Here is a 26,291-nt window from a genome sequence, read left to right on the forward strand (position 1 = left end):
CCTTTGGCAGCCTCTGTTCCTCGGTCTCGGCTTTTGTGGACAGTGGAGCTGCAGGGAACTTTATGGATTTAACATGGGCTAAGGCCTTAGGTATTCCTCAGTTAGCCTTGGGTAGGTGTATCACCATGCATGGTTTAGATGGGAGTCCCTTGTCCAATGGGGTTATTTCTCTCTGTACACCTCCTGTTCTACTTTCGGTAGGAGCTCTGCATTCTGAAAAGATTGAGTTTTTCCTTACCCATTGCCCAGCAGTTCCTGTGGTTCTGGGTCACCCTTGGCTGGCCTTTCATAATCCCATCATTGATTGGCAGTCGGGGGAGATCTTACAATGGGGTACCATCTGTAATAAGGAATGTATTACGCTTCCCATCAGAATAGCTGCTGTCATTCCCGCACCCATTCCTGTGGAATACCAGGATTTTGTTGATGTATTTTCCAAGGGCAATGCGGATATTCTGCCTCCCCATAGGCCTTATGATTGTGCTATCGAGTTAATTCCTGGTGCCACTTTGCCTAAGGGAAGGTTATATGCATTGTCCGGACCTGAAACTGTGGCCATGAATGAGTATGTTAAAGAAAGCCTAGGGAAAGGATTTATCAGGCCATCTAAATCCCCTTTAAGTGCAGGCTTCTTCTTCGTGGAGAAGAAGGATGGATCACTCAGACCTTGCATTGACTTTAGAGCCTTGAATAAAATCTCAGTAAAGAATACTTACCCTTTGCCGCTGATTTCTGTCCTCTTTGATCAGCTACGTTCGGCTGTGATTTTTTCTAAGATTGACCTGAGAGGAGCATATAACCTCATCAGAATCAAGTCAGGGGATGAGTGGAAAACGGCTTTCAGTACTCAATCAGGCCACTATGAGTATCTGGTTATGCCATTCGGCCTGTCCAACGCTCCGGCAGTTTTCCAGGATCTCATTAACGATGTGCTCCGTGAATTTCTTGGAAGATTCGTTGTAGTCTACTTAGACGATATTTTGATATATTCTGACTCTATTGAACAACATGTTACCCAGGTGCGTCAGGTTCTAAAAAAATTACGTGAAAACCACCTATATGCCAAGCTGGAGAAGTGTGAATTTCATGTCACGGAGGTATCCTTTTTAGGGTACATTATTTCCCCTCGGGGATTCTGTATGGAACCAAAGAAGCTCCAAGCCATCCTTAGTTGGGCGCAACCCACCAATTTAAAAGCAATTCAGCGCTTTTTAGGGTTTGCGAATTACTATAGAAGATTTATTCACTCTTTCTCTGACCTAGTTGCTCCCATTGTGGCACTGACTAAAAAGGGAGCAGATCCTACCAACTGGTCACGTGAAGCGGAGTTATCTTTTCAGGCCTTGAAACAAGCCTTTGTCTCAGCCCCGGTCCTCAGACATCCCAACCCAGAATTGCCTTTCATTGTTGAGGTTGATGCCTCGGAGGTTGGAGTAGGGGCTATCCTATCTCAGAAGGATCCGGATTCCCTGGAATTACATCCTTGTGCCTTCATGTCCAGGAAATTCTCATCTGCTGAATCCAACTACGATGTTGGTAACCGGGAATTACTGGCTATTAAATGGGCTTTTGAGGAGTGGAGGCATTGGCTTGAAGGAGCCACTCATACCATTTCAGTTTTGACTGATCACAAAAATCTTCAATACATTGAATCAGCTAAACGGCTGAATGCCCGGCAAGCTCGTTGGGCTTTATTTTTTACTCGTTTCAAGTTCATTATCACCTTCAGGCCAGGTTCCAAGAATACCAAGGCAGATGCCCTGTCACGCAGTTTTCTTCCAGTTCAAGACAACAGTCCTGTTACTCCCATACTTCCGTCTTCAGTCATTCGGGCAGGTCTCACACAAGATTTATTTACCCAGTTAAAGCAGCTTCAACATCAAGCTCCTGGAAATACTCCTGCTGGTCGTCTTTTTGTCCCCGAGTTTTTGAGAGCAACGGTTTTGACGGAGTTTCATGATAGCAAGGTTGCCGGGCATCCGGGGATCGCTAAAACTTTTGAATTAGTTTCCCGCTCGGTATGGTGGCCTGGTCTTTCCAAAGACATTAAGGAGTTTGTTTTTTCTTGTCAGGTCTGTGCACAGCATAAGGTTCCCCGTTCCTTGCCTATCGGTCAACTTATGCCCTTGAATGTTCCTCTTAGGCCATGGTCTCATATTTCCATGGATTTTGTGGTGGACCTCCCTCTGTCAGCCGGATGCCAAGTCATATGGGTGGTAGTGGACCGTTTTAGCAAAATGGCCCATTTCATTGCTCTTCCCCGATTGCCATCTGCCCAGGGATTGGCAGTCTTGTTCCTCCGCCATGTTTTCAGACTCCATGGGTTACCCACTGATATTGTTTCTGATCGGGGTCCGCAATTCATTGCACAATTTTGGAAGTCTTTTTGTGCCTCATTAAAGATGAAATTATCTTTAACGTCTGGCTACCATCCCCAATCCAACGGGCAGACTGAGCGAGTTAATCAATCATTAAAACAATATTTGCGTTTGTACTCGGCCAAACTCCAAAATGACTGGTCTGAGTTTCTTCCGTTTGCAGAGTTTGCTTACAACAATGCCTGTCATTCCTCCACCAATGTATCTCCATTTTTTACAGTTTTTGGTTTTCACCCCAGAGCTAATTCCTTTTTTCAACATTCTTCTGTCTCCTCACTGACCTTGACCTCTCATCTCAAACTCATTTGGAGAAAAGTGCACCTGGCTCTCAGAAAAGCGGCATTTCGGGAGAAAAAAATTTCTGACAGGCTCCGGCGGCCGTGCACTTTTAAAGTTGGAGATAGGGTATGGTTGTCGACTCGCAACATTAAACTTCGACAAACCTCAGCCAGATTGGGTCCTAAATTTATTGGACCATTTCATATTATCAAAAAAGTCAATCCAGTGGCTTTCCGGTTACGTTTACCAAAAACTTTACGGATCGGAAATACCTTCCATTGCTCCTTGTTAAAACCATATGTTTCGTCCAGTAGATTTCCTCGCAAGATCTCTCAGGGGAAATCACCAGTAGATGTACAGGGTCAGCAGGAGTTCTTAGTGGAAAAGGTTCTCGATTCCAAGTTGTCCCGGGGTCGGCTTTATTTTTTGGTACATTGGAGAGGTTATGGTCCAGAAGAAAGGTCTTGGGTCCTGGATGAGGATCTCCATGCCCCGAGGCTCAAAAGGGCATTTTTTCGAGAATTTCCTCAGAAACCTGGCCTTAGGGGTTCCTTGACCCCTCCTCAAGGGGGGGGGTACTGTTAGGCGCCGAGGGTCCGCCCGTCAGTGCGGCCCGGCGCCTAGCAACTAGGGACGCCACAGGCAGACAGCCACCGGCTCCCTAGCAACGCTAGACGCCGGGCGCACGGAGCCGCTCAGACCCTAGCAACGGGGACGCCACGGTCAGACCGCGTTCCCCGTTGCCGAGTCTTAATTAATCAGTGCTTGTGTATTCTGGCCGTGCAGCATGCAGCTGCACGGCATCATTATGTGATTACCTTGTCTGGATCATGATTGGAGGGCTCCCAAATTTAAGCACTCTCAGGACTTCTCACAGACGCCGGTGATAGCTTCCTGTTTGCTGTGTCAGTTACAGAGAGTTTCCAGTCCTGCTCAACCCGGTTGTTCCTGTCCTCAGTGATCCAGTACTCGGAATTTGTCATCTATTCCTGGAGTCCGACCGAGCACCTTTAACATCCTGTGGTGTTCGTGAGTCGCGGCGTAGCCGTGTGTTGCGGCTTGACCGCTTACTATTTATTATTTAGTTTATTGTGTTCTGGAGCTTTTGCGGAGGATTCCGCTCCCACAAATCCACTCTGGTATCCAGCGGTGCTGGATAGGAGTAACGGATCAGTGGATCTTTGGTTGTCCTTTTCCCTGGCGGTTTGTCCGCACATACTTTTGGTTTAAGTTAGATAGCTTGTAACCCCTGGCCTGGTTGCTTAGTCAGAGGGCCCCTTGTTATCACCCTGTCTCGGATTTCCCTTTGTCTCCCATTAAGACCTGAGGGGGCATCGGGGTTGGGCAGACATAATCCGCCCTTCGAACGCGGCTGCCATGGGCTCTAGCAACCATAGTCTCGCAGGGGATTTCTGATAACACGGGCGAGACAACGGAGTTAGGGCGCCAGGGGTTACTAGGCTTTCCTGCTCCCGTACCAGCATATCCTTCCAGTACTCAGACCTCTGCCATAAAGATCTCCTCTGGTCTGGAGTACGGGAATCATAACAACCAGGCCCGACCATTACAGGTGACACATTATTAATAACATTTGGCCTTGCAGCCACGTTAGCATAAGACATTGTACCGGGAACAGGCTGTTCATTCACATTTCCAATAGCATTTGCATTAACCACATTTATATTGCTTAACCCTTCGCGCCTCTTTTGTTCCTGGCTAATCAATTCAGCAGCAGCCTTGACCCTGGCTGGGGCAGCCATCTGTCCATATACAGACTGAATAATGTCTTTACCACCTTCTGATAGAGTACTTTTATCTAGTGCTGGCATACCCTGTGCTGTACTGCAAGATTGCACAGTGTCCCCACCAGCATTAACCCCCAGAGCCTCCCCAGTCACTGGCACATTACTGACATTTGCCGATTTACTTTGTACACCAACCTTTAACTTTATTTTCTCTGCATTTGTGGCCAACATTAGTTCTGCTTTAATTACCTCCATGCGCAATTGGAAGTCTGTGCGCTTTTCCTCTTCCTCAAGCTCATCCATGGCAGCCATCACTACAGAAGGAGGCCCCACTGCTGGGGGAGCAGGACCAAGCTGAGCTGCTGCTGATGTGGTAGGCACCTCTGATCCCGCATGGACTGGTACACCTGCATTCTCCTGCACACCACTGTCAGTCTCCAGATCAGTCAGTAGGCCGGGGTGTGCACTGCTTTCTGTCCTCACTGGAGCCTCGGTGATCATGCTCTGGACACCACACCCTTCTGCTTCCTGAGAGCTCATCTGCATAGACACTTGCAACACCTGAGCTGCAGCTTGATCAGGTAACTCATGCACTGCTGCTTGATCAGGTAACTCTTGCACTGCTGCTTGATCAGGTAACTCTTGCACTGCTGCTTGTGCTGCCATTTCTTTGTCTTTTCTCTCTTGCCGCTTTTGATGCAGCTTGCTTTTTACCTTATCCAGGTCTTTAGAAAGTGACTTGATGGCTTCTCTCAGCACAGGTCTTTCCCATTTAAAGCAAGAGTATCTTCTCTTTTTCTTATCAGCGATTCTTGCACTTATTCTTTTTGATTCTTTCTGAAGCTCCTCCACACTGAGGCTGTCAAAAGTCTCTTCCTCATCATCAGTACTTCCAGGAGACTTAGGCACATTCTCTTTGGCATCAAAGGGCTTCATCCCCTCCCCCACTACTTCACTGTCCATAGGGCAGACAGCGGCTGCTGCCACTCCACCCCATGTTACAGCACATGGGGGAGCACCCTCGGACAGTTTGGGAGGATTTGAAGGCTCTAGTTCCTTCACTAGAGCCACACCGACAGGGCTGGTAGCAGCCACCACCGCTCGATCCTGTGTTTCCTCACACAGGAGAGCAGCACCCTCCGGTATGTTATGGGGAACTGACTGCGACTCCAGTTGCCTCACTGAATCCGCACCATTAGCACTGCCACTGCTGCCTCTTCTGGATGTCCCCGACTGGCCAGCCGCACAATCTGTCAGGGCACCGGAAGTCTTTAGTCTGGCTGTTGGTTTAGGGCCCGAGCCATGGCCTGCACTCAGGGAGCTCTCTCCCCCAGGAGGATCCATCCCCCTGGGGAAGCCAGCAGGGAAACTCCCTGCAGCACGATATCACAGCTACCACTGATGGAACTCTCCTGCACACAGCACACAGAAGCACAAAGGGGCGGTGACATGATGTGAGGAGGGGAATGGAGGCAGCAGGAAGCCACAGACTGAGAGTTATATAGTGGGAGGAGCAGGATCCCCAGCAGCACAGAGTATATCAGGAGATGAGTGATATGTCAGTGAGGACAGGGCTGCATGTGACAGGGGCAGTGACAAGATGTGAGGAGGGGAATGGAGGCAGCAGGAAGCCACAGACTGAGAGTTATATAGTGGGAGGAGCAGGGTCCCCAGCAGCACAGAGTATATCAGGAGATGAGTGATATGTCAGTGAGGACAGGGCTGCATGTGACAGGGGCAGTGACATGATGTGAGGAGGGGAATGGAGGCAGCAGGAAGCCACAGACTGAGAGTTATATAGTGGAAGGAGCAGGGTCCCCAGCAGCACAGAGTATATCAGGAGATGAGTGATGTGTCAGTGAGGACAGGACTGCATGTTACAGGGGCAGTGACATGATGTGAGGAGGGGAATGGAGGCAGCAGGAAGCCACAGACTGAGAGTTGTATAGTGGGAAGAGCAGGGTCTCCAGCAGCACAGAGTATATCAGGAGATGAGGGATGTGTCAGTGAGGACAGGGCTGCATGTGACAGGGGCAGTGACATGATGTGAGGAGGGGAATGGAGGCAGCAGGAAGCCACAGACTGAGAGTTATATAGTGGGAGGAGCAGGGTCCCAGCAGCACAGAGTATATCAGGAGATGAGTGATGTGTCAGCGAGGACGGGGCTGCATGTGACAGGGGCAGTGACATGATGTGAGGAGGGGATGGAGGCAGCAGGAAGCCACAGAGTGAGAGTTATATAGTGGAAGGAGCAGGGTCCCCTGCAGCAGAGTATATCAGGAGATGAGTGATGTGTCAGTGAGGACAGGGCTGCAGGTGACAGGGGCAGTGACATGATGTGAGGAGGGGAATGGAGGCAGCAGGAAGCCACAGAGTGAGAGTTATATAGTGGAAGGAGCAGGGTCCCCAGCAGCACAGAATATATCAGGAGAGGAGTGATGTGTCAGTGAGGACAGGGCTGCATGTGACAGGGGCAGTGACATGATGCGAGGAGGGGAATGGAGGCAGCAGGAAGTCACAGACTGAGAGTTATATAGTGGGAGGAGCAGGACCCCCAGCAGCACAGAGTATATCAGGATATGAGTGATGTGTCAGTGAGGACAGGGCTGCATGTGACAGGGGCAGTGACATGATGTGAGGAGGGGAATGGAGGCTGCAGGAAGCCACAGACTGAGAGTTATATAGTGGGAGGAGCAGGGCCCTGAGCAGCACAGAGTATATTAGGAGATGAGTGATGTGTCAGTAAGGACAGGGCTGCAGGTGACATGGGCAGTGACATGATGTGAGAAGAATGGAGGCAGCAGGAAGTCACAGACTGAGAGTTATATAGTGGGAGGAGCAGGACCCCCAGCAGCACAGAGTATATCAGGAGATGAGGGATGTGTCAGTGAGGACAGGGCTGCATGTGACAGGGGTAGTGACATGGTGTGAGGAGGGGAATGGAGGCAGCAGGAAGTCACAGAGTGAGAGTTATATAGTGGGAGAAGCAGGGTCCCCAGCAGCACAGAGTATATCAGGAGATGAGTGATGTGTCAGTGAGAACAGAGCTGTATGTGACAGGGGCAGTGACATGATGTGAGGAGGTGAATGGAGGCAGCAGGAAGCCACAGACTGAGAGTTATATAGTGGAAGGAGCAGGGTTCCCAGCAGCACAGAGTATATCAGGAGAGGAGTGATGTGTCAGTAAGGACAGGGCTGCATGTGACAGGGGCAGTGACATGATGTGAGGAGGGGAATGGAGGCAGCAGGAAGTCACAGACTGAGAGTTATATAGTGGGAGGATTAGGGTACCCAGCAGCACAGAGTATATCAGGAGAGGGGTGATGTGTCAGTGAGGACAAGGCTGCATGTGACAGGGGCAGTGACATGATGTGAGGAGGGGAATGGAGGCAGCAGGAAGTCACAGACTTGAGAGTTATATAGTGGGAGGAGCAGGGTCCCCAGCAGCACAGAGTATATCAGGAGAGGAGTGATGTGTCAGTAAGGACAGGGCTGCAGGTGACAGGGGCAGTGCTATGATGTGAGAAGAATGGAGGCAGCAGGAAGTCACAGACTGAGAGTTATATAGTGGGAGGAGCAGGGTCCCCAGCAGCACAGAGTATACCAGGAGATGAGTGATGTGTCAGTCAGGACAGGGCTGCATGTGACGGGCAGTGACATGATGTGTGGAGGGGAATGGAGGCAGCAGGAAACCACAGACTGAGAGTTATATAGTTAGCAGAGCAGGGTGCCCCCAGCAGCACAGAGTATATCAGGAGATGAGTGATGTGTCAGTGAGGACAGGGCTGCATGTGACAGGGGCAGTGACATGATGTGAGGAGGGGAATAGAGGCAGCAGGAAGTCACAGACTGAGCGTTATATAGTGGAAGGAGCAGGGTCTCCAGCAGCACAGAGTATATCAGGAGATGAGTGATGTGTCAGTGAGGACAGGGCTGCATGTGACAGGGGCAGTGACATGATGTGAGGAGAGAATGGAAGCAGCAGGAAGCCACAGACTGAGAGTTATATAATAAAAGAAGCAGGGTCTCTAGCAGCACATAGTATATAGCTCCTAGTTGTTTTAATTATACAAATAAGATGGCCATTTTCATTAAAATGAAACTCGGCGTGGCCGACTCGCACGGGACCTGGTGTGCCAAGAAGGCCTATTTGTCTTGTGCCACAGTGTAAAAGGACACATTTGTATAGTGGAAGCAGCAGGGTCCTCAGCAGCACAGAGCAGTGATGTCAGGCTAGGTGATGCTGTGACGTCACACATACTATACCTGTACATGAAACGGAACATACACCTTATTTTTATTTGAGTTGATATCTCTTAATACCTAAATACTGAATTCAGGCCCCTCCAATTCTATTGGAAAATGAGTGGGCAGTAAAAGAAACATAACATTGTGTTCCTGATTATATTTATTGGCAGAGGTAATGTAAAGAATAATAATAAAGTAATCCTGTCTCTGGCAGAGGCTTAGCCACATAGCTCCTGCTTGGTCCTCACCCCAACATTCCCTCCTTACAGATCTGGCCTTTTATTGTGTATTATTATTTATTACAGCCCATGCAGAACCTTAGGCATCTACCCACCAAATACAGTATGTGGCAATATCTATCATAGAAATGTTATAATAGCAGACATGATACAAAGGGAAGGCCTATTTACAATGCAGATACTGATTAAAAGTGAAACAAACATATATTAGCGTTTCCTCTAGCCTATCTACTTGTGAGCTGGAGATTTCAGCTGACATTTATCAGTTCACTTTGAATTGAATTGGTAATTGTCTGAGCTTCTCTCTACAACAGAACATGGCAAGCAGACAGTTTTTTACTGTACTGGAACAACGTCCCAGCAAGGGGATTAACCCGTCCTGCTGCTGAGAGGCGGATAGGTTGGAATTTGTTTTACATAAGCTACCAGGAAAGTGAATACAAGTTTTTTTTTGGGGGGGTAAAATCATCTCATTATTAGTTTAGTATTATTGACCAAAAAAGAGTGTTTTTTTTAAGTAAAAAAGAAATTCCTTTCCATTATAATCCACTATAGTAGAGAGAGAATGAACTGCGCAGCTGGAATTTTTGCACCGTTTTCACTGTCTTCGTTGTTTTCCCCCGTACAGCCGGTGTCGACGGATTTTGCGCAGTATGATAGCTATGGCGATATCAGCGGTGGAATTCGAGGTTTGTGTTTTTGCTTTTTTGAATATGATTAAATAAAAATTATTTTAAAAAATTATTAAATGTAATGAGCAGACATGTAATTTTTACATCCTCTCTTTTTTTTCCCCCTTTCAGATTACCAGGTAGGTGTCCCTCTGTCTATTAGTGACTGCATTTTATCTATTAGGGTCAGTATCTTTATACAGTGTATACTTGATGTTCACTGCTCCAGTCTGCCCACTTGTGGTGTTTCATGGAATTGCAGTTTCATTTAAACTGATCAAATTCCTATTTGTTCCACTGTGTTCGTAAACTAGAGGTTATATGTTTGGTCTCTCTCTGTCTGCATGACACGTCCCATCTTCTGTACCGCCACCTTTTAAAAATATTAATCGAGAAAATTTATATTTTTACAACTGTTATAGCTCAAAAGGGGGGAACAATTATCCTAAAATAAAATTACAATTGTGAAGTATGTCTCCTATGTACGTCTTTATAGTGTAAAAGGCAGATATCTGTATTATATTTGTGTGTGTAATATATATATTTAATAGCTTACAGCAAGCATGCAATAGTGTTGAAGTTAATGTGGAATGGAGCATTATATCATGCTATATGTACCTATACATATATAAACATACATTCTGGTCACAAATGTAGATCACTGCATGGATGGAATCACCTAGTGAAATGGCGTAATCATTGTCACACTTTAGTATATTACAGTTAAACACTGTTTGTTGCTGTTATATATATATATATATATATATATATATATATATATACATACCAATGTAAGCCTTGTGCTGCCACATCAGCCCATAATATACAGCAATGTGAGGTTACTCAGCGGTGCATTGGGGTGTGATATTACACAGCGGTGCACTGTCGTTATGTGGGAATGCATTGCAGCCCGAGTTTGCACAGCTTTGGACTGTGCTCCCTAGCATTGCATTGCACTGTAACATTGCTCTGTGCTCTTCAGCATTGCATTGCACTGTAACATTGCTCTGTGCTCTTCAGCATTGCATTGCACTGTAACATTGCTCTGTGATCTTCAGAATTGCATTGCACTGTAACATTACTCTGTGCTCTTCAGCATTGCATTGCACTGTAACATTGCTCTGTGATCTTCAGCATTGCATTGCACTGTAACATTGCTCTGTGATCTTCAGAATTGCATTGCACTGTAACATTGCTCTGTGCTCTTCAGCATTGCATTGCACTGTAACATTGCTCGGCAGTGCAATAAAGCCAGCAGAAGTTACTGCCCAGTGCATTGTACTGTGTATTCAGCAATACTCTATGGCGCATCATTGAAATCTGACGCATGGGCGGCTTTCACGGTTAAGGAGACTCATTACCTATACCAGATCATACACTTCCATGAGCCGCAGAGAGATCTTGGGAACAGTACCGGGAAGAGAGCATATATCCACTTCATTGGCCATACCAGCAAGGCTATGCACCAGAAACAGATCGGGCCATACCGGTCAATCAGATGCAGTGCACCTGTTTCTCCACTATGTGGCAGTATAGGGAGCAGCCTGTGTCAGAGGGCAATAGAGTAAGATGCTACAGCAGGTCTCCATTTCTGGGCCCGTCATCTGTTGATGGGGGCTCTGTGATATGGAGGACTGGAGGTATTTAGTGCCTACCCTGCTTCCTGCCATATGACAATGTAATGTCTTCTCCCTGCCGCATAATAACGCACCATCTCTTCTGGCTTAATATGCTTAGACCTGTCTGAGGCTCGTCCTTACTCTTGCAGATAATTGCATGTCTAACCCTGTAACTAGTGTGTAGGAAGCGCAGTGATCCCTCCCTGCTTTCTGTGTAACTAGTGCTTCTCTAAATGTTTTTCCACATAGTCACTACCAGATGGGCATGTTCCAGCCATGAGAATGGATAGGGGCGTGTCTATGCCTAACATGTTGGAGCCTAAGGCAAGTGTCCTCCTATGGGTTACATGTGACGAGAGATGGCGCTGACACACCTGGCGGGGACTACACTGAGTGGGGTGTACGGCTCTCCCTCCTCTATCATGGTGAAGGGGCCTTGCCTTTCTTGGGTTCTTTGGGTAATGCTAAATGCTGGGAGGGTTCCTGACAGGGAAAGCAGGATCCATAACGTGCCCTGGGTTTACACTGTGGCCGTGCTTTTGGCCTAGAAGCCAGATTTACAGTAATAAAAATTTTTCCGAATTTGCCCCTAATACTGTGGAGAGACCTGCAATGGGGGGGTGGCTGCTCCTCTGTCCGCTCTCGCCGCCCTCTTGAGGCTAGGAGTAGCATTGCACCCCAGAACTGAGACACACCTATCAACCTTCTTTCTACCTGTCTATACAAGAGGGTTTTTGCGACGTCACTACACATCCCGGTAACATCTCTCCTTGGTTTGTCATAGATTTATCCCTATGAGATGCTGATGGTAACTAACAGAGCTCGCAACAAGATTCTCAGAGACGTGGATAGAACTAGATTGGAGGTAACATCTGTGTCCGCTATTATCCTGTATAATGTTTCTGTTTCAGCCATGGGGGACACTGGAGATACCATGGGGTATAGCTGGTGCTGGAGGAGTCTAGGCACTAAGAAGTTAACGTTCAGGACAACTCTGGCTCCTCCTCCCCTGTACCCCGCCCCCTGCCCAGGCCAACCCCTGAGGAGTCAGGCACATTTTTGCTGCTCTACTAAATTCAATTTAATTGTTTTTTTTCTTTGTATTTAATGTACTGTGGGTTTGATGTGTCAAGTAGTGTAAAGAATGGAGACATGGTCCAGCGGGGAAGTGGCCCATAGCAACTAATAAACACTGTGGTAGCATTTATCAAGTATATTATATAAAATCATAAGTCTTGCTATCAACAACATCTCCACTAGCCATGAAAAAGTGATTAACAGGTAACGTCAGTAACTCTGCCACCTGTGTGTCAATGAGAAACAGGATAGAGAGAGAGGGGTCTATTTACTAAGCCTTGGATAGAGATAAAAAAAACCAGCCAATCAGCTCCTAACTGCCATGTTACAGACTGAGTTTAAAAAATGACAACTAGGAGCTGGTTGGTTGATACTTTATCTCTCTCTCTACTTCATTACTTTCCAAGGCTTAGTAAATCGACCCCTAACCTCTAATTTTTGGTCCAGGCTTTAGACATAGCCAGAAAGAGTTGAATCCGTCTGTTGATGGGTTACTTATATCAGGACTGAGCAGGTGTTCTGCCTTTCTCTCCACAGCGCCACCTAGCGCCTGAAGCGTTTCAAGACATCTTTAAAATGACGATACAGGAGTTTGACAAGCTGCCGATATGGAGACGCAACGACATGAAGAAGAGGGCCAGGCTGTTCTGAGCCCCGGTGCCCCACCCTAGGCAATTAGCTGCTTGGATCATCAGCAGCTGCAGCAACGTTATAAGGAAGCAATCCAATACAGCGCCCCGTGTGATTATAAGTATCCCCTGGCGGGGTGGTGCTAGCGATTAGGGTTACAGGCGCGGGGTGTGGAAAAGGGCCGCGCTGAGTTATGCCACTTTCTCTCTAGGCGTGCCAAGGGACGGTGAACAGCGAGCCTCCTACAACTGCCACTCAGGCTCACTCTGTGCCCATTGGATCCCAAAATATAACGGAGGGGTGTGCAAGTTGCCCGTGTGTTTTTCTGTGTGTTTGCGCGAGAGAGTTTCACTTTGAGGCTTATTCAAAGCCGGGTATCGCCGACTGGTTATAGTGCCGATAATGGGCACAATTGTATGACGACAGAACGTGGTTTTAGCTGAATTATCACAACACGGACAAATACCCCCCCCCCCCCCCCCCCCCCTTCCTTCTCCTATTTATCTAATCCAGTTTAGGGACCTTATTTCCTTTCTGAAACATGTTAAAGGGTTTTTATTGACTGCACATCCCTGTCAGGTAAGGGAAGATGTCACATAGATAGAGGAGATTCCTGCACTCCGGCTGCTATCTCTTATAGGTAAATTGCTTTATTTTCCTCATTTTGGGTGTCTGGGCCGCTTGTCATAGGAGGTCTGATATGTACACCAGTCTCGGACATTGAGCCCGGTTCATTTTAACTCCCACGCGCTATCCGCTAGTAATAACCGGAGTCTACGGGGAAATCTCTGAAAACCGGCGTCCCGGGAACTGTTGGCCATACCAACCAATCAGGTTCTAATTTTGCTTTTTAAAGACTGAAAGCAAACTTCTGGTTGCTAGGGGGTTACATCCCTTTTTTTTTGTGCACCAGTTTTCAGGAATGTCGCCCTGAAACGCGTCTAGGTCCGAATACCAGGGCGGGTTTGTTGAAGTCACTCGGCTGGACACGGTTGGATGTTGGTTGGCTGCTTCCGCCTTTAGCATTGGGATATATTATCTTGTAGCGAGGGGCATTTGGTGGCGAGTTATCTGCTAGAGCATTATGGGAATTTTTTTGGATAAGTCTTCTCTCTCTCTCTCTCTCTCTCTCTCTCTCTCACTCCATAGACTGCCTTTAGTGCGTGCGTCCGCTCCCCCCCAAGTCGCATGGACAATCTGCCTCCGGAAAGCTGATCTAGCAGGGGGGGAGGCAGGACAGCAATAGCAACACTGAGCTGCTTTTCTCTGATCAGTAACCATATATAATATAACTTTATATCACATATCAAGTATATTACAGGATGACAGTATGATCATGTACGTGTGACCCCAGTCCCTCTAGCAGGAGCACCCTGATCCTGCATCGGTGCTTTCCTGTAGGGAGCGATCCGTCAGTATTGAGTCCCTCACTTATAACTGTACAACCTTCATTAAAGCAAAATATTATTAAAAAAGAAAAATTCTCTTGTGTGAGTTAATGTATGTTGGGTGAAATATCAATCCGATACTATTGGCTGTGACGTCATGGTATATATCCGAAAGTCACATCAATACATCAACCATGCCCCACCTGAACAGGTAATGCTCTCCACCTGCCGCGCTATGCCTCCAGTCCATCATGACTTTGCACCCTGGACTGGTAAGGAGCACACTTATTGCCCCACACAGAATCACTGTGGAGTCGCCGCACAGGAAGGTGGGAAGAAGTACACCCGTGGGAGACTGCCGCGGCGGTCAGGGCGGTTTTTGAATAACAGAGGAAAAGAGGGGATTGGTCAGTGGGCCTCTAGAACATTGAGCTCTGTCCACCATAGCGCACCTTCTTAATATTGGGGACTGGTTTGTGAGTCCCCGAAAACTGAAGCACTTGGTGACTTAGGAAAAGCAAAAGGCCCCTTGTCAGTGACCCCCTTCCAAATGAGATCCCTCCACTCGTAAGAAATCACAGAGGCTGGTACAGAATTGGACGCAGATTGCATGCACTGAACTCACTGGGAATATTGGGGGTCATTCCGAGTTGTTCGCTCGTTGCCGATTTTCGCTGTGCTGCAATTTGTTGCTAAATGCGCATGGTACGCAGCGCGCATGCGCTTGGTTATTTAACTAAAAACTTAGCCGTTTTGCTGTTGTCTGTGCGGCGCTTTTCAGTCGCACTGCTGATCGGTGAGTGATTGACAGGAAAGGGGCGTTTCTGGGTGGTAACTGAGCGTTTTCCGGGAGTGTGCTAAAAAACGCAGGCGTGTCAGGGAAAAACATGGGAGTGTCTGGAGAAATGGGGGAGTGGCTGGCCGAACGCAGGGCGTGTTTGTGACATCAAACCAGGAACTAAACGGACCGAGCTAATCGCAATCTAGGAGTAAGTCTGGAGCTACTCAGAAACTGCAGGGAATTATTTAGTAGCAATTCTGCTAATCTTTCGTTCGCTATTCTGCTAAGCTAAGATACACTCCCAGAGGGCGGCGGCCTAGCGTGTGCAATGCTGCTAAAAGCAGCTAGTGAGCGATCAACTCGGAATGACCACCATTCTGCTGTATGTAGAGTTGTGGCCGGACTGCACCTATCCGTAGCCGACGTCACTATCAGTGGGTACTGGTCCCAGTCCTCTACCTGGTGCACTATATCCAAACCTGATTCAGCCTCATCGCAAGTCCAACCCTTATAAATCCTCATGTTAGCCAGATTCTGCGTCTGACCCCTTTGTACTGCTCGTAGCTCAAATCCCTCACAGGCTTCTTTATACCAGTGGGGATTATCTCTCACACATGCTCATTCCCTCCCTCTCTTTCTCTGTCTCTCTCTCTCCTCTCCCCCCCCCCCCCCCCCCCACCTCTCTCTATGGGGGTCATTCCGACCTGATTGCACGCTAGCTATTTATTGCAGCGCTGCGATCAGGTCAAAACTGCGCATGCGTATGCACCGCAATGCACAGGTGCGTCGTACGGGTACAAAGCAGATCTGTTCTGGGCGATGGAATTAACGAAGAATCCATTCGCACAGCCGATCGCAAGAAGATTGACAGGAAGAGGGCGTTTGTGGGTGTCAACTGACCCTTTTCTAGGAGTGGTTAGAAAAACGCAGGTGTGTCCATGCATTTGCAGGGCGGGTGTCTGACGTCAATTCCGGGACCGGACAGGCTGAAGTGATCGCAGCGGCTGAGTAAGTTCAGAGCTACTCAGAAACTGCACAAAACCTTTTTGTACCGCTCGGCTGCACATGCGATCGCACGCTTGCAAAGCGAAAATACAGTCATCCGTAGGCGGCGACTATCTGATCGCAGCGCTGCAAAAAATAGCTAGCGATCGATCAACTCGGAATGATCCCCTCTGTCTCTCTCATCCCCCCCTCCCCCGCCCCTTTTCTCCCTTTCTATTAGGTGCAAGTCTGTAAAAGGCAAACTCACATCATTAAACCCTCAGACTTCACCTGAAAATGCACAATTCAGTCAGAAATGCAGTGCCCACAGCAATGGGTGCAAGTTTTGTCCTGACTGTAAAAAGAGCAAAGGGGGGGGGGGGGGGGGGGGGGGGGAGGGAGACTTTCCTGGACCCCCAAAAAGTCATTAGCAGAGCATATAGAAGCCTGATAGTGAGCGTAAGGAAAGCACTGGACGCTTTTAACAGGTGTCAAATTTGTGCCGCTTTCTGCATTTAAAAAAAAAAAAAGAATGGTAAAGCTTACAAATTTTGTTTAATTACAAAGGAATTATATGACAAATGCAAAAAAAAGTAGAAAAAAAGTGATTTGGGGTAATTTGGGGCCACTTTATAAAAATGTTAAATTCTAAAAAGCAATTACTTTTCACTACTTTAATTACATTTGTGGTGCATAAACTAACGAAGAAGTTCATTTGGGGATGATTTGAGGCCATTCTTTTTTTTAACCACCATAATGTCATGTAATTATTGCCCCAATTAAGCTAATTGAAAACTTCCAAATACCTAATTAGTGGGGTTGTCGAAGGGGTTCTGAAGCAAGTTCTGACATTTTGGGCCTAATTCAGACCAGATCGCCGATGTGCGTTCTCGCACAGCAGCCGATCAGATCTGGACTATGCCGGCGTCGCAGTGCGCCGGCGCATGCCAGACAGCCGACGGCGATCTCAGCCCTGCGATCGTCTCTGCCTGATTTACTTACAGAGGCGGACACTGAGCGGCAGGGGGTGGGCCGGCGGCGCTTAGCCGCCATTTTAGGGGCACGGTCCAAGCAACACAGGCATGCAGGGAGCGGGCCACGGCGGCTGCGTGACGTCACACGCAGCCGCTGCGACCCGGGCAGCGATGATTAGCTCCCTGCCAGCACGCAGGAGCTGCGCAGGTAGGGAGCTCCTCGTCAAGTAAAAAAGCATCGCCGCAGTGCGATGCTTTTGTACTTGTGCGGCGGGGCAGAGCCAGATATGCGGGATGGACTAGTCCTGTGCTGAGTGTCCCCCCGCATGTCTGTGTGACTGATTATAGCCATGCTAAATTTTGCACGGTTACGATCAAGTCTGAATTAGGCCCCTTAACCTTAAAATAAAGATTTCCCTAACTTTTCACCTGCTTACGGGTTACAAACAAAGACACCCACATTTATTTGGAATAAGAAGTGGGAGTTCGGAATTGAATTGCAAATACAGGGGGTTATTCAGGTTTGTTAGCAAACCAAAAAAGCACACTAATGGGCAAAACCATGCGCAGTGCAGGTGGGGCCGATGTAACATGTGCAGAGAGAGTTAGATTTGGGTGGGTTATTTTATTTCTGTGCAGGGTAAATACTGGCTGCTTTGATTTTACACTGCAATTTAGATTTCAGTTTGAACACACCCCACCCAAATCTAACTCTCTCTGCACATGTTACATCTGCCCCCCCTGCAGTGCACATGGTTTTACCCATTAATGTGCTTTTTTGGTTTGCTAACAAACCTGAATAAGGCCCAGAATTCGCAATGCAAGTTTGCAGTGAATTCAGCTTTTAGGACCAAACTTGCACCTAATTGGATCCCCCCGCTTTGTCTCTCGCCCCTCTCTATCCCATTCTCCACCTTCTCTGTTACTCTCTCCCCCTTCCCTCCCTGTCTGTTTCCCTCTCCCCTTACCTGTCTCTCAGCCCCTTCCCTCTCTGTCTCTCTCACCTCCTCCCTCTCTTTCACCTCCCCTCTCTTCCTCACCCCTACCTCTCTGTCTCTCTCACCTCTCCCTCTCTTTCACCTCCCCTCTCTCTCTTCCTCACCCCTACCTCTCTGTCTCTTACCACCTTCCCTTTCTCTCCCACTACCTCTCTCTCTAACCTCCCCCTCTCTCACCCCTACATTACCTCTCACCACCTTCCCTCTCTCTCCCTTACACCCACACGTCTCACCACCTTCCCTCTCTCTCCCACTACCTCTCTCTTTCACCTCTCTTAGTCCCCTTCCCTCTTTCTCCCTCTCCTACCTATCTCTTAACCCCTGTCCCCCTCTCACACACCCCTCTATCTCTCCCTACATGTCTCTCACCCCTTTTTCCCCTCTCCCCTCTATCTTTCTCTCTTTCACTTTTTCTACCACCATACCTCTTTCACTCTATCTTTCCCCCACCCCTCTCTTTCTCTCCCCACTCCCTTCTCTATCTGTTTCTCTCATGGCATTTTCCTTTTTGTCTACCTCTCCTCCACCCCTCTCCCTCGCTTTCTTTCTCTCCATCTCCCTTTCACGCTATCTTTCCCCCACCCCCTTCCTCTTTCAGAAATGTGATGCTTTTGCAGATTCCCCTTGTGTTCCTCAGATGGTTTATGGGAATGTGATCTTCTCTAGACTGCGGTTTTACAGTGAGGACCTCTGACTTGTGCATGACGGGACACGGTCAATTTACCTACAGTCAAAATCCCGTCGGTCAAAATAACGAAAACCATTAACCGACGGTCAAAATCCCGACATGGTCAAAATACCGACATTTAAAATACCGACAAGGTCAAAATACAGTACCGACATTTTAAATATGGACAGGTCAAAAAGTCAACATGATTTTTTCATTTTTTCATTGAAACCGACTTGTTCATACTTTACCATCCCAGTGGACCTGGAGGGTGAATATAATAGTGAGCCACACGAGGGGACACGGTACACTTATACGGTGTCTGTGTCGACATACACACAAAAAATCAATAAAAAACTTGTGTTGACTTTTTGACCTGTCAACATTTTAGATGTCGGTATTTTAAACCTTGTCTATATTTTTAATGTTGGTATTTTGACCGTCAGGATTTTGATTGTTGGCATTTCATACTAAACCCGTACATGACTTCTATATGTCTTAATGTGACGACCTCTAACTTGTACATGACTTCTATATGTCTTACAGCGGGACCTCTGACTTGTACATGATGTCTATTTATCTTACAGCGAGGACCTCTGACTTGTACATGACTTCTATGTCTTACAGCAGGACCTCTGACTTGTACATGACTTCTATATGTCTTACAATGGGGACCTCTGACTTGTACATGACTTCTATATGTCTTACAGCGGGACCTCTGACTTGTACATGACTTCTATATGTCTTACAGTGGGACCTCTGACTTGTACATGACTTCTATATGTCTTACAGCGGGACCTCTGACTTGTACATGACTTCCATATGTCTTACAGCGGGACCTCTGACTTGTACATGACTTCTATATATCTTACAGTGGGACCTCTGACTTGTACATGACTTTTATATGTCTTACAGCGGGACCTCTGACTTGTACATGACTTCTATATGTCTTACAGCGGGACCTCTGACTTGTACATGACTTCCATATGTCTTACAGCGGGACCTCTGACTTGTACATGACTTCCATATGTCTTACAGCGGGACCTCTGACTTGTACATGACTTCTATATATCTTACAGTGGGACCTCTGACTTGTACATGACTTCTATATGTCTTACAGCGGGACCTCTGACTTGTACATGACTTCCATATGTCTTACAGTGGGACCTCTGACTTGTACATGACTTCTATATGTCTTACAGCGGGACCTCTGACTTGTACATGACTTCTATATGTCTTACAGTGGGACCTCTGACTTGTACATGACTTCTATATGTCTTACAGCGGGGACCTCTGACTTGTACGTGACTTCTATATGTTTTACAGCAGGGACCTCAGACTTGTACGTGACTTCTATATGTCTTACAGCGGGACCTCAGACTTGTACATGACTTCCATATGTCTTACAGTGGGACCTCTGACTTGTACATGACTTCTATATGTCTTACAGCGGGACCTCTGACTTGTACATGACTTCTATATGTCTTACAGTGGGACCTCTGACTTGTACATGACTTCTATATGTCTTACAGCGGGGACCTCTGACTTGTACGTGACTTCTATATGTTTTACAGCAGGGACCTCAGACTTGTACGTGACTTCTATATGTCTTACAGCGGGACCTCTGACTTGTACATGACTTCTATATGTCTTACAGCTTGACCTCTGACTTGTACATGACTTCTATATGTCTTTCAGGGGGGACCTCTGACTTGTACATGACTTCTATATGTTTTACAGCGGGACCTCTGACTTGCACATGACGTCTATATGTCTTACAGCGGGACCTCTGACTTGTACATGACTTCTATGTCTTACAGCGGGGTCCTCTGACTTGTACATGACTTCTATATGTCTTACAGCGGGGACCTCTGACTTGTACATGACTTCTATATGTCTTACAGTGGGACCTCTGACTTGTACATGACTTCTATATGTCTTACAGCGGGACCTCTGACTTGTACATGACTTCTATATGTCTTACAGCGGGGACCTCTGACTTGTACATGACTTCTATATGTCTTACAGTGGGACCTCTGACTTGTACATGACTTCTATATGTCTTACAGCGAGACCTCTGACTTGTACATGACTTCTATATGTCTTACAGCGGGGACCTCTGACTTGTACATGACTTCTATATGTCTTACAGCGGGACCTCTGACTTGTACATGACTTCCATATATCTTACAGTGGGACCTCTGACTTGTACATGACTTCTATATGTCTTACAGCGGGACCTCTGACTTGTACGTGACTTCTATATGTCTTACAGTGGGACCTCTGACTTGTACGTGACTTCTATATGTCTTACAGTGGGACCTCTGACTTGTACATGACTTCTATATGTCTTACAACGGGGGACCTCTGACTTGTACGTGACTTCTATATGTCTTACAGTGAGGACCTCTGACTAGCACATGACGTCTATATGTCTTACAGCGGGGACCTATGACTTGTACATGACTTCTATATGTCTTACAGCGGGGACCTCTGACTTGTACATGACTTCTATATGTCTTACAGTGGGACCTCTGACTTACAGTTGACTTCTATATTTCTTACAGCGGGGACCTCTGACTTGTACATGACTTCTCTATGTCTTACAGTGGGACCTCTGACTTGTGCATGACTTCTATATGTTTTACAGAAGGTACCTCTGACTTGTACATGACTTCTATATGTCTTACAGCGGGACCTCTGACTTGTACGTGATTTCAATATGTCTTACAATGGGGACCTCTGACTTGTACATGACTTCTCTATGTCTTACAGTGGGACCTCTGACTTGTGCATGACTTCTATATGTTTTACAGAAGGGACCTCTGACTTGTACATGACTTCTATATGTCTTACAGCAGCACCTCTGACTTGTACATGACTTCTATATGTCTTTCAGTGGGACCTCTGACTTGTACATGACTTCTCTATGTCTTACAGCGGGACCTCTGACTTGTACATGACTTCCATATGTCTTACAGTGGGACCTCTGACTTGTACATGACTTCTATATGTCTTACAGCAGCACCTCTGACTTGTACATGACTTCTATATGTCTTTCAGTGGGACCTCTGACTTGTACATGACTTCTCTATGTCTTACAGCGGGACCTCTGACTTGTACATGACTTCCATATGTCTTACAGTGGGACCTCTGACTTGTACATGACTTCTATATATCTTACAGCAGGACCTCTGACTTGTACATGACTTCTATATGTCTTTCAGTGGGACCTCTGACTTGTACATGACGTCTATATGTCTTACAGCGGGGACCTATGACTTGTACATGATGTCTATTTATCTTACAGCGAGGACCTCTGACTTGTACATGACTTCTATGTCTTACAGCGGGGTCCTCTGACTTGCACATGACTTCTATATGTCTTACAGCGGGGACCTCTGACTTGTACATGACTTCTATATGTCTTACAGTGGGACCTCTGACTTGTACATGACTTCTATATGTCTTACAGTGGGGACCTCTGACTTGTACATGATGTCTATATATCTTACAGCGAGGACCTCTGACTTGTACGTGACTTCTATATGTCTTACAGTGGGACCTCTGACTTGTACATGACTTCTATATGTCTTACAGCGGAACCTCTGACTTGTACATGACTTCCATATGTCTTACAGTGGGACCTCTGACTTGTACATGACTTCTATATGTCTTACAGCGGGACCTCTGACTTGTACGTGACTTCTATATGTCTTACAGTGGGACCTCTGACTTGTATGTGACTTCTATATGTCTTACAGTGGGACCTCTGACTTGTACATGACTTCTATATGTTTTACAACGGGGGACCTCTGACTTGTACGTGACTTCTATATGTCTTACAGTGAGGACCTCTGACTTGCACATGACGTCTATATGTCTTACAGCGGGGACCTATGACTTGTAGATGACTTCTATATGTCTTACAGCGGGGACCTCTGACTTGTACATGACTTCTATATGTCTTACAGTGGGACCTCTGACTTACAGTTGACTTCTATATGTCTTACAGTGGGATCTCTGACTTGTACATGACTTCTCTATGTCTTACAGTGGGACCTCTGACTTGTGCATGACTTCTATATGTTTTACAGAAGGGACCTCTGACTTGTACATGACTTCTATATGTCTTACAGCAGCACCTCTGACTTGTACATGACTTCTATATGTCTTTCAGTGGGACCTCTGACTTGTACATGACTTCTATATGTCTTACAGCGGGACCTCTGACTTGCACATGACGTCTATATGTCTTACAGCGGGACCTCTGACTTGTACATGACTTCTATGTCTTACAGCGGGGTCCTCTGACTTGTACATGACTTCTATATGTCTTACAGCGGGGACCTCTGACTTGTACATGACTTCTATATGTCTTAAAGTGGGACCTCTGACTTGTACATGACTTCTATATGTCTTACAGCGAGGACCCCTGACCTGTACGTGACTTCTATATGTCTTACAGTGGGACCTCTGACTTGTACATGACTTCTATATGTCTTACAGCGGGACCTCTGACTTGTACATGACTTCCATATGTCTTACAGCGGGACCTCTGACTTGTACATGACTTCTATATGTCTTACAGCGGGACCTCTGACTTGTACGGGACTTCTATATGTCTTACAGTGAGGACCTCTGACTTGCACATGACGTCTATATGTCTTACAGCGGGGACCTATGACTTGTACATGACTTCTATATGTCTTACAGCGGGGACCTCTGACTTGTACATGACTTCTATATGTCTTACAGTGGGACCTCTGACTTACAGTTGACTTCTATATGTCTTACAGTGGGATCTCTGACTTGTACATGACTTCTCCATGTCTTACAGTGGGACCTCTGACTTGTGCATGACTTCTATATGTTTTACAGAAGGGACCTCTGACTTGTACATGACTTCTATATGTCTTACAGCGGGACCTCTGACTTGTACGTGACTTCAATATGTCTTACAATGGGGACCTCTGACTTGTACATGACTTCTCTATGTCTTACAGTGGGACCTCTGACTTGTGCATGACTTCTATATGTTTTACAGAAGGGACCTCTGACTTGTACATGACTTCTATATGTCTTACAGCAGGACCTCTGACTTGTACATGACTTCTATATGTCTTTCAGTGGGACCTCTGACTTGTACATGACTTCTATATGTCTTACAGCGGGACCTCTGACTTGCACATGACGTCTATATGTCTTACAGCGGGACCTCTGACTTGTACATGACTTCTATGTCTTACAGCGGGGTCCTCTGACTTGTACATGACTTCTATATGTCTTACAGCGGGGACCTCTGACTTGTACATGACTTCTATATGTCTTACAGTGGGACCTCTGACTTGTACATGACTTCTATATGTCTTACAGCGGGACCTCTGACTTGTACATGATGTCTATATATCTTACAGCGAGGACCTCTGACTTGTACGTGACTTCTATATGTCTTACAGCAGGACCTCTGACTTGTACGTGACTTCTATATGTCTTACAATGGGGACCTCTGACTTGTACGTGACTTCTATATGTCTTACAATGGGGACCTCTCACTTGTACATGACTTTTATATGTCTTACAGCGGAACCTCTGACTTGTACGTGACTTCTATATGTCTTACAATGGGGACCTCTGACTTGTACGTGACTTCTATATGTCTTACAATGGGGACCTCTGACTTGTACGTGACTTCTATATGTCTTACAGCGGGACCTCTGACTTGAACGTGACTTCTATATGTCTTACAGCGGGACCTCTGACTTGTACATGACGTCTATCTTACAGCGAGGACCTCTGACTTGTACATGACTTCTATATGTCTTACAGCGGGACCTCTGACTTGAACGTGACTTCTATATGTCTTACAGCGGGACCTCTGACTTGTACGTGACTTCTATATGTCTTACAGCGGGACCTCTGACTTGTACATGACTTCTATATGTCTTACAGCGGGGACCTCTGACTTGTACGTGACTTCTATATGTTTTACAGCAGGGACCTCAGACTTGTACGTGACTTCTATATGTCTTACAGCGGGACCTCTGACTTGTACATTACTTCTATATGTCTTACAGCTGGACCTCTGACTTGTACATGACTTCTATATGTCTTTCAGTGGGACCTCTGACTTGTACATGACTTCTATATGTCATACAGCGGGACCTCTGACTTGCACATGACGTCTATATGTCTTACAGCGGGACCTCTGACTTGTACATGACTTCTATGTCTTACAGCGGGGTCCTCTGACTTGTACATGACTTCTATATGTCTTACAGCGGGGACCTCTGACTTGTACATGACTTCTATATGTCTTACAGTGGGACCTCTGACTTGTACATGACTTCTATATGTCTTACAGCGGGACCTCTGACTTGTACATGACTTCTATATGTCTTACAGCGGGGACCTCTGACTTGTACATGAATTCTATATGTCTTACAGTGGGGACCTCTGACTTGTACATGATGTCTATATGTCTTACAGCGGGACCTCTGACTTGTACATGACTTCCATATGTCTAACAGTGGGACCTCTGACTTGTACATGACTTCTATATGTCTTACAGCGGGACATCTGACTTGTACGTGACTTCTATATGTCTTACAGTGCGACCTCTGACTTGTACGTTACTTCTGTATGTCTTACAGTGGGACCTCTGACTTGTACATGACTTCTATATGTCTTACAGCGGGACCTCTGACTTGTACATGACTTCCATATGTCTAACAGTGGGACCTCTGACTTGTACATGACTTCTATATGTCTTACAGCGGGACCTCTGACTTGTACATGATGTCTATATATCTTACAGCGAGGACCTCTGACTTGTACGTGACTTCTATATGTCTTACAGCAGGACCTCTGACTTGTACGTGACTTCTATATGTCTTACAATGGGGACCTCTGACTTGTACGTGACTTCTATATGTCTTACAATGGGGACCTCTCACTTGTACGTGACTTTTATATGTCTTACAGCGGAACCTCTGACTTGTACGTGACTTCTATATGTCTTACAATGGGGACCTCTGACTTGTACGTGACTTCTATATGTCTTACAGTGGGACCTCTGACTTGAACGTGACTTCTATATGTCTTACAGCGGGACCTCTGACTTGTACATGACGTCTATATATCTTACAGCGAGGACCTCTGACTTGTACATGACTTCTATATGTCTTACAGCGGGACCTCTGACTTGAACGTGACTTCTATATGTCTTACAGCGGGACCTCTGACTTGTACGTGACTTCTATATGTCTTACAGCGGGACCTCTGACTTGTACATGACTTCTATATGTCTTACAGCGGGGACCTCTGACTTGTACGTGACTTCTATATGTTTTACAGCAGGGACCTCAGACTTGTACGTGACTTCTATATGTCTTACAGCGGGACCTCTGACTTGTACATTACTTCTATATGTCTTACAGCTGGACCTCTGACTTGTACATGACTTCTATATGTCTTTCAGTGGGACCTCTGACTTGTACATGACTTCTATATGTCATACAGCGGGACCTCTGACTTGCACATGACGTCTATATGTCTTACAGCGGGACCTCTGACTTGTACATGACTTCTATGTCTTACAGCGGGGTCCTCTG

The 26,291-nt window shown here is 46.6% G+C and overlaps 1 protein-coding gene across 6 annotated transcripts in view; it reads left to right on the forward strand.

Moving 5' to 3' along the window:
- ABLIM1 (actin binding LIM protein 1) overlaps nucleotides 1-14,367 on the forward strand; it is a 235,503-nt gene extending 221,136 nt beyond the window's left edge. For all 6 annotated transcript variants that reach the window (XM_063962540.1, XM_063962538.1, XM_063962543.1 and 3 more), the window contains 5 exons: nucleotides 9,518-9,578; nucleotides 9,693-9,700; nucleotides 11,429-11,503; nucleotides 11,964-12,044; nucleotides 12,794-14,367. In XM_063962540.1, coding sequence (XP_063818610.1) covers nucleotides 9,518-9,578; nucleotides 9,693-9,700; nucleotides 11,429-11,503; nucleotides 11,964-12,044; nucleotides 12,794-12,907 — 339 coding nt within the window. In that variant the 3' untranslated portion in view covers nucleotides 12,908-14,367. The remainder of the gene's footprint in view (nucleotides 1-9,517; nucleotides 9,579-9,692; nucleotides 9,701-11,428; nucleotides 11,504-11,963; nucleotides 12,045-12,793) is intronic.
- Nucleotides 14,368-26,291: the final 11,924 nt, after the last annotated feature.

Source organism: Pseudophryne corroboree, chromosome 3, assembly GCF_028390025.1.
Source record: "Pseudophryne corroboree isolate aPseCor3 chromosome 3, aPseCor3.hap2, whole genome shotgun sequence".
Classification (NCBI taxonomy): Eukaryota; Metazoa; Chordata; class Amphibia; order Anura; family Myobatrachidae; genus Pseudophryne; species Pseudophryne corroboree.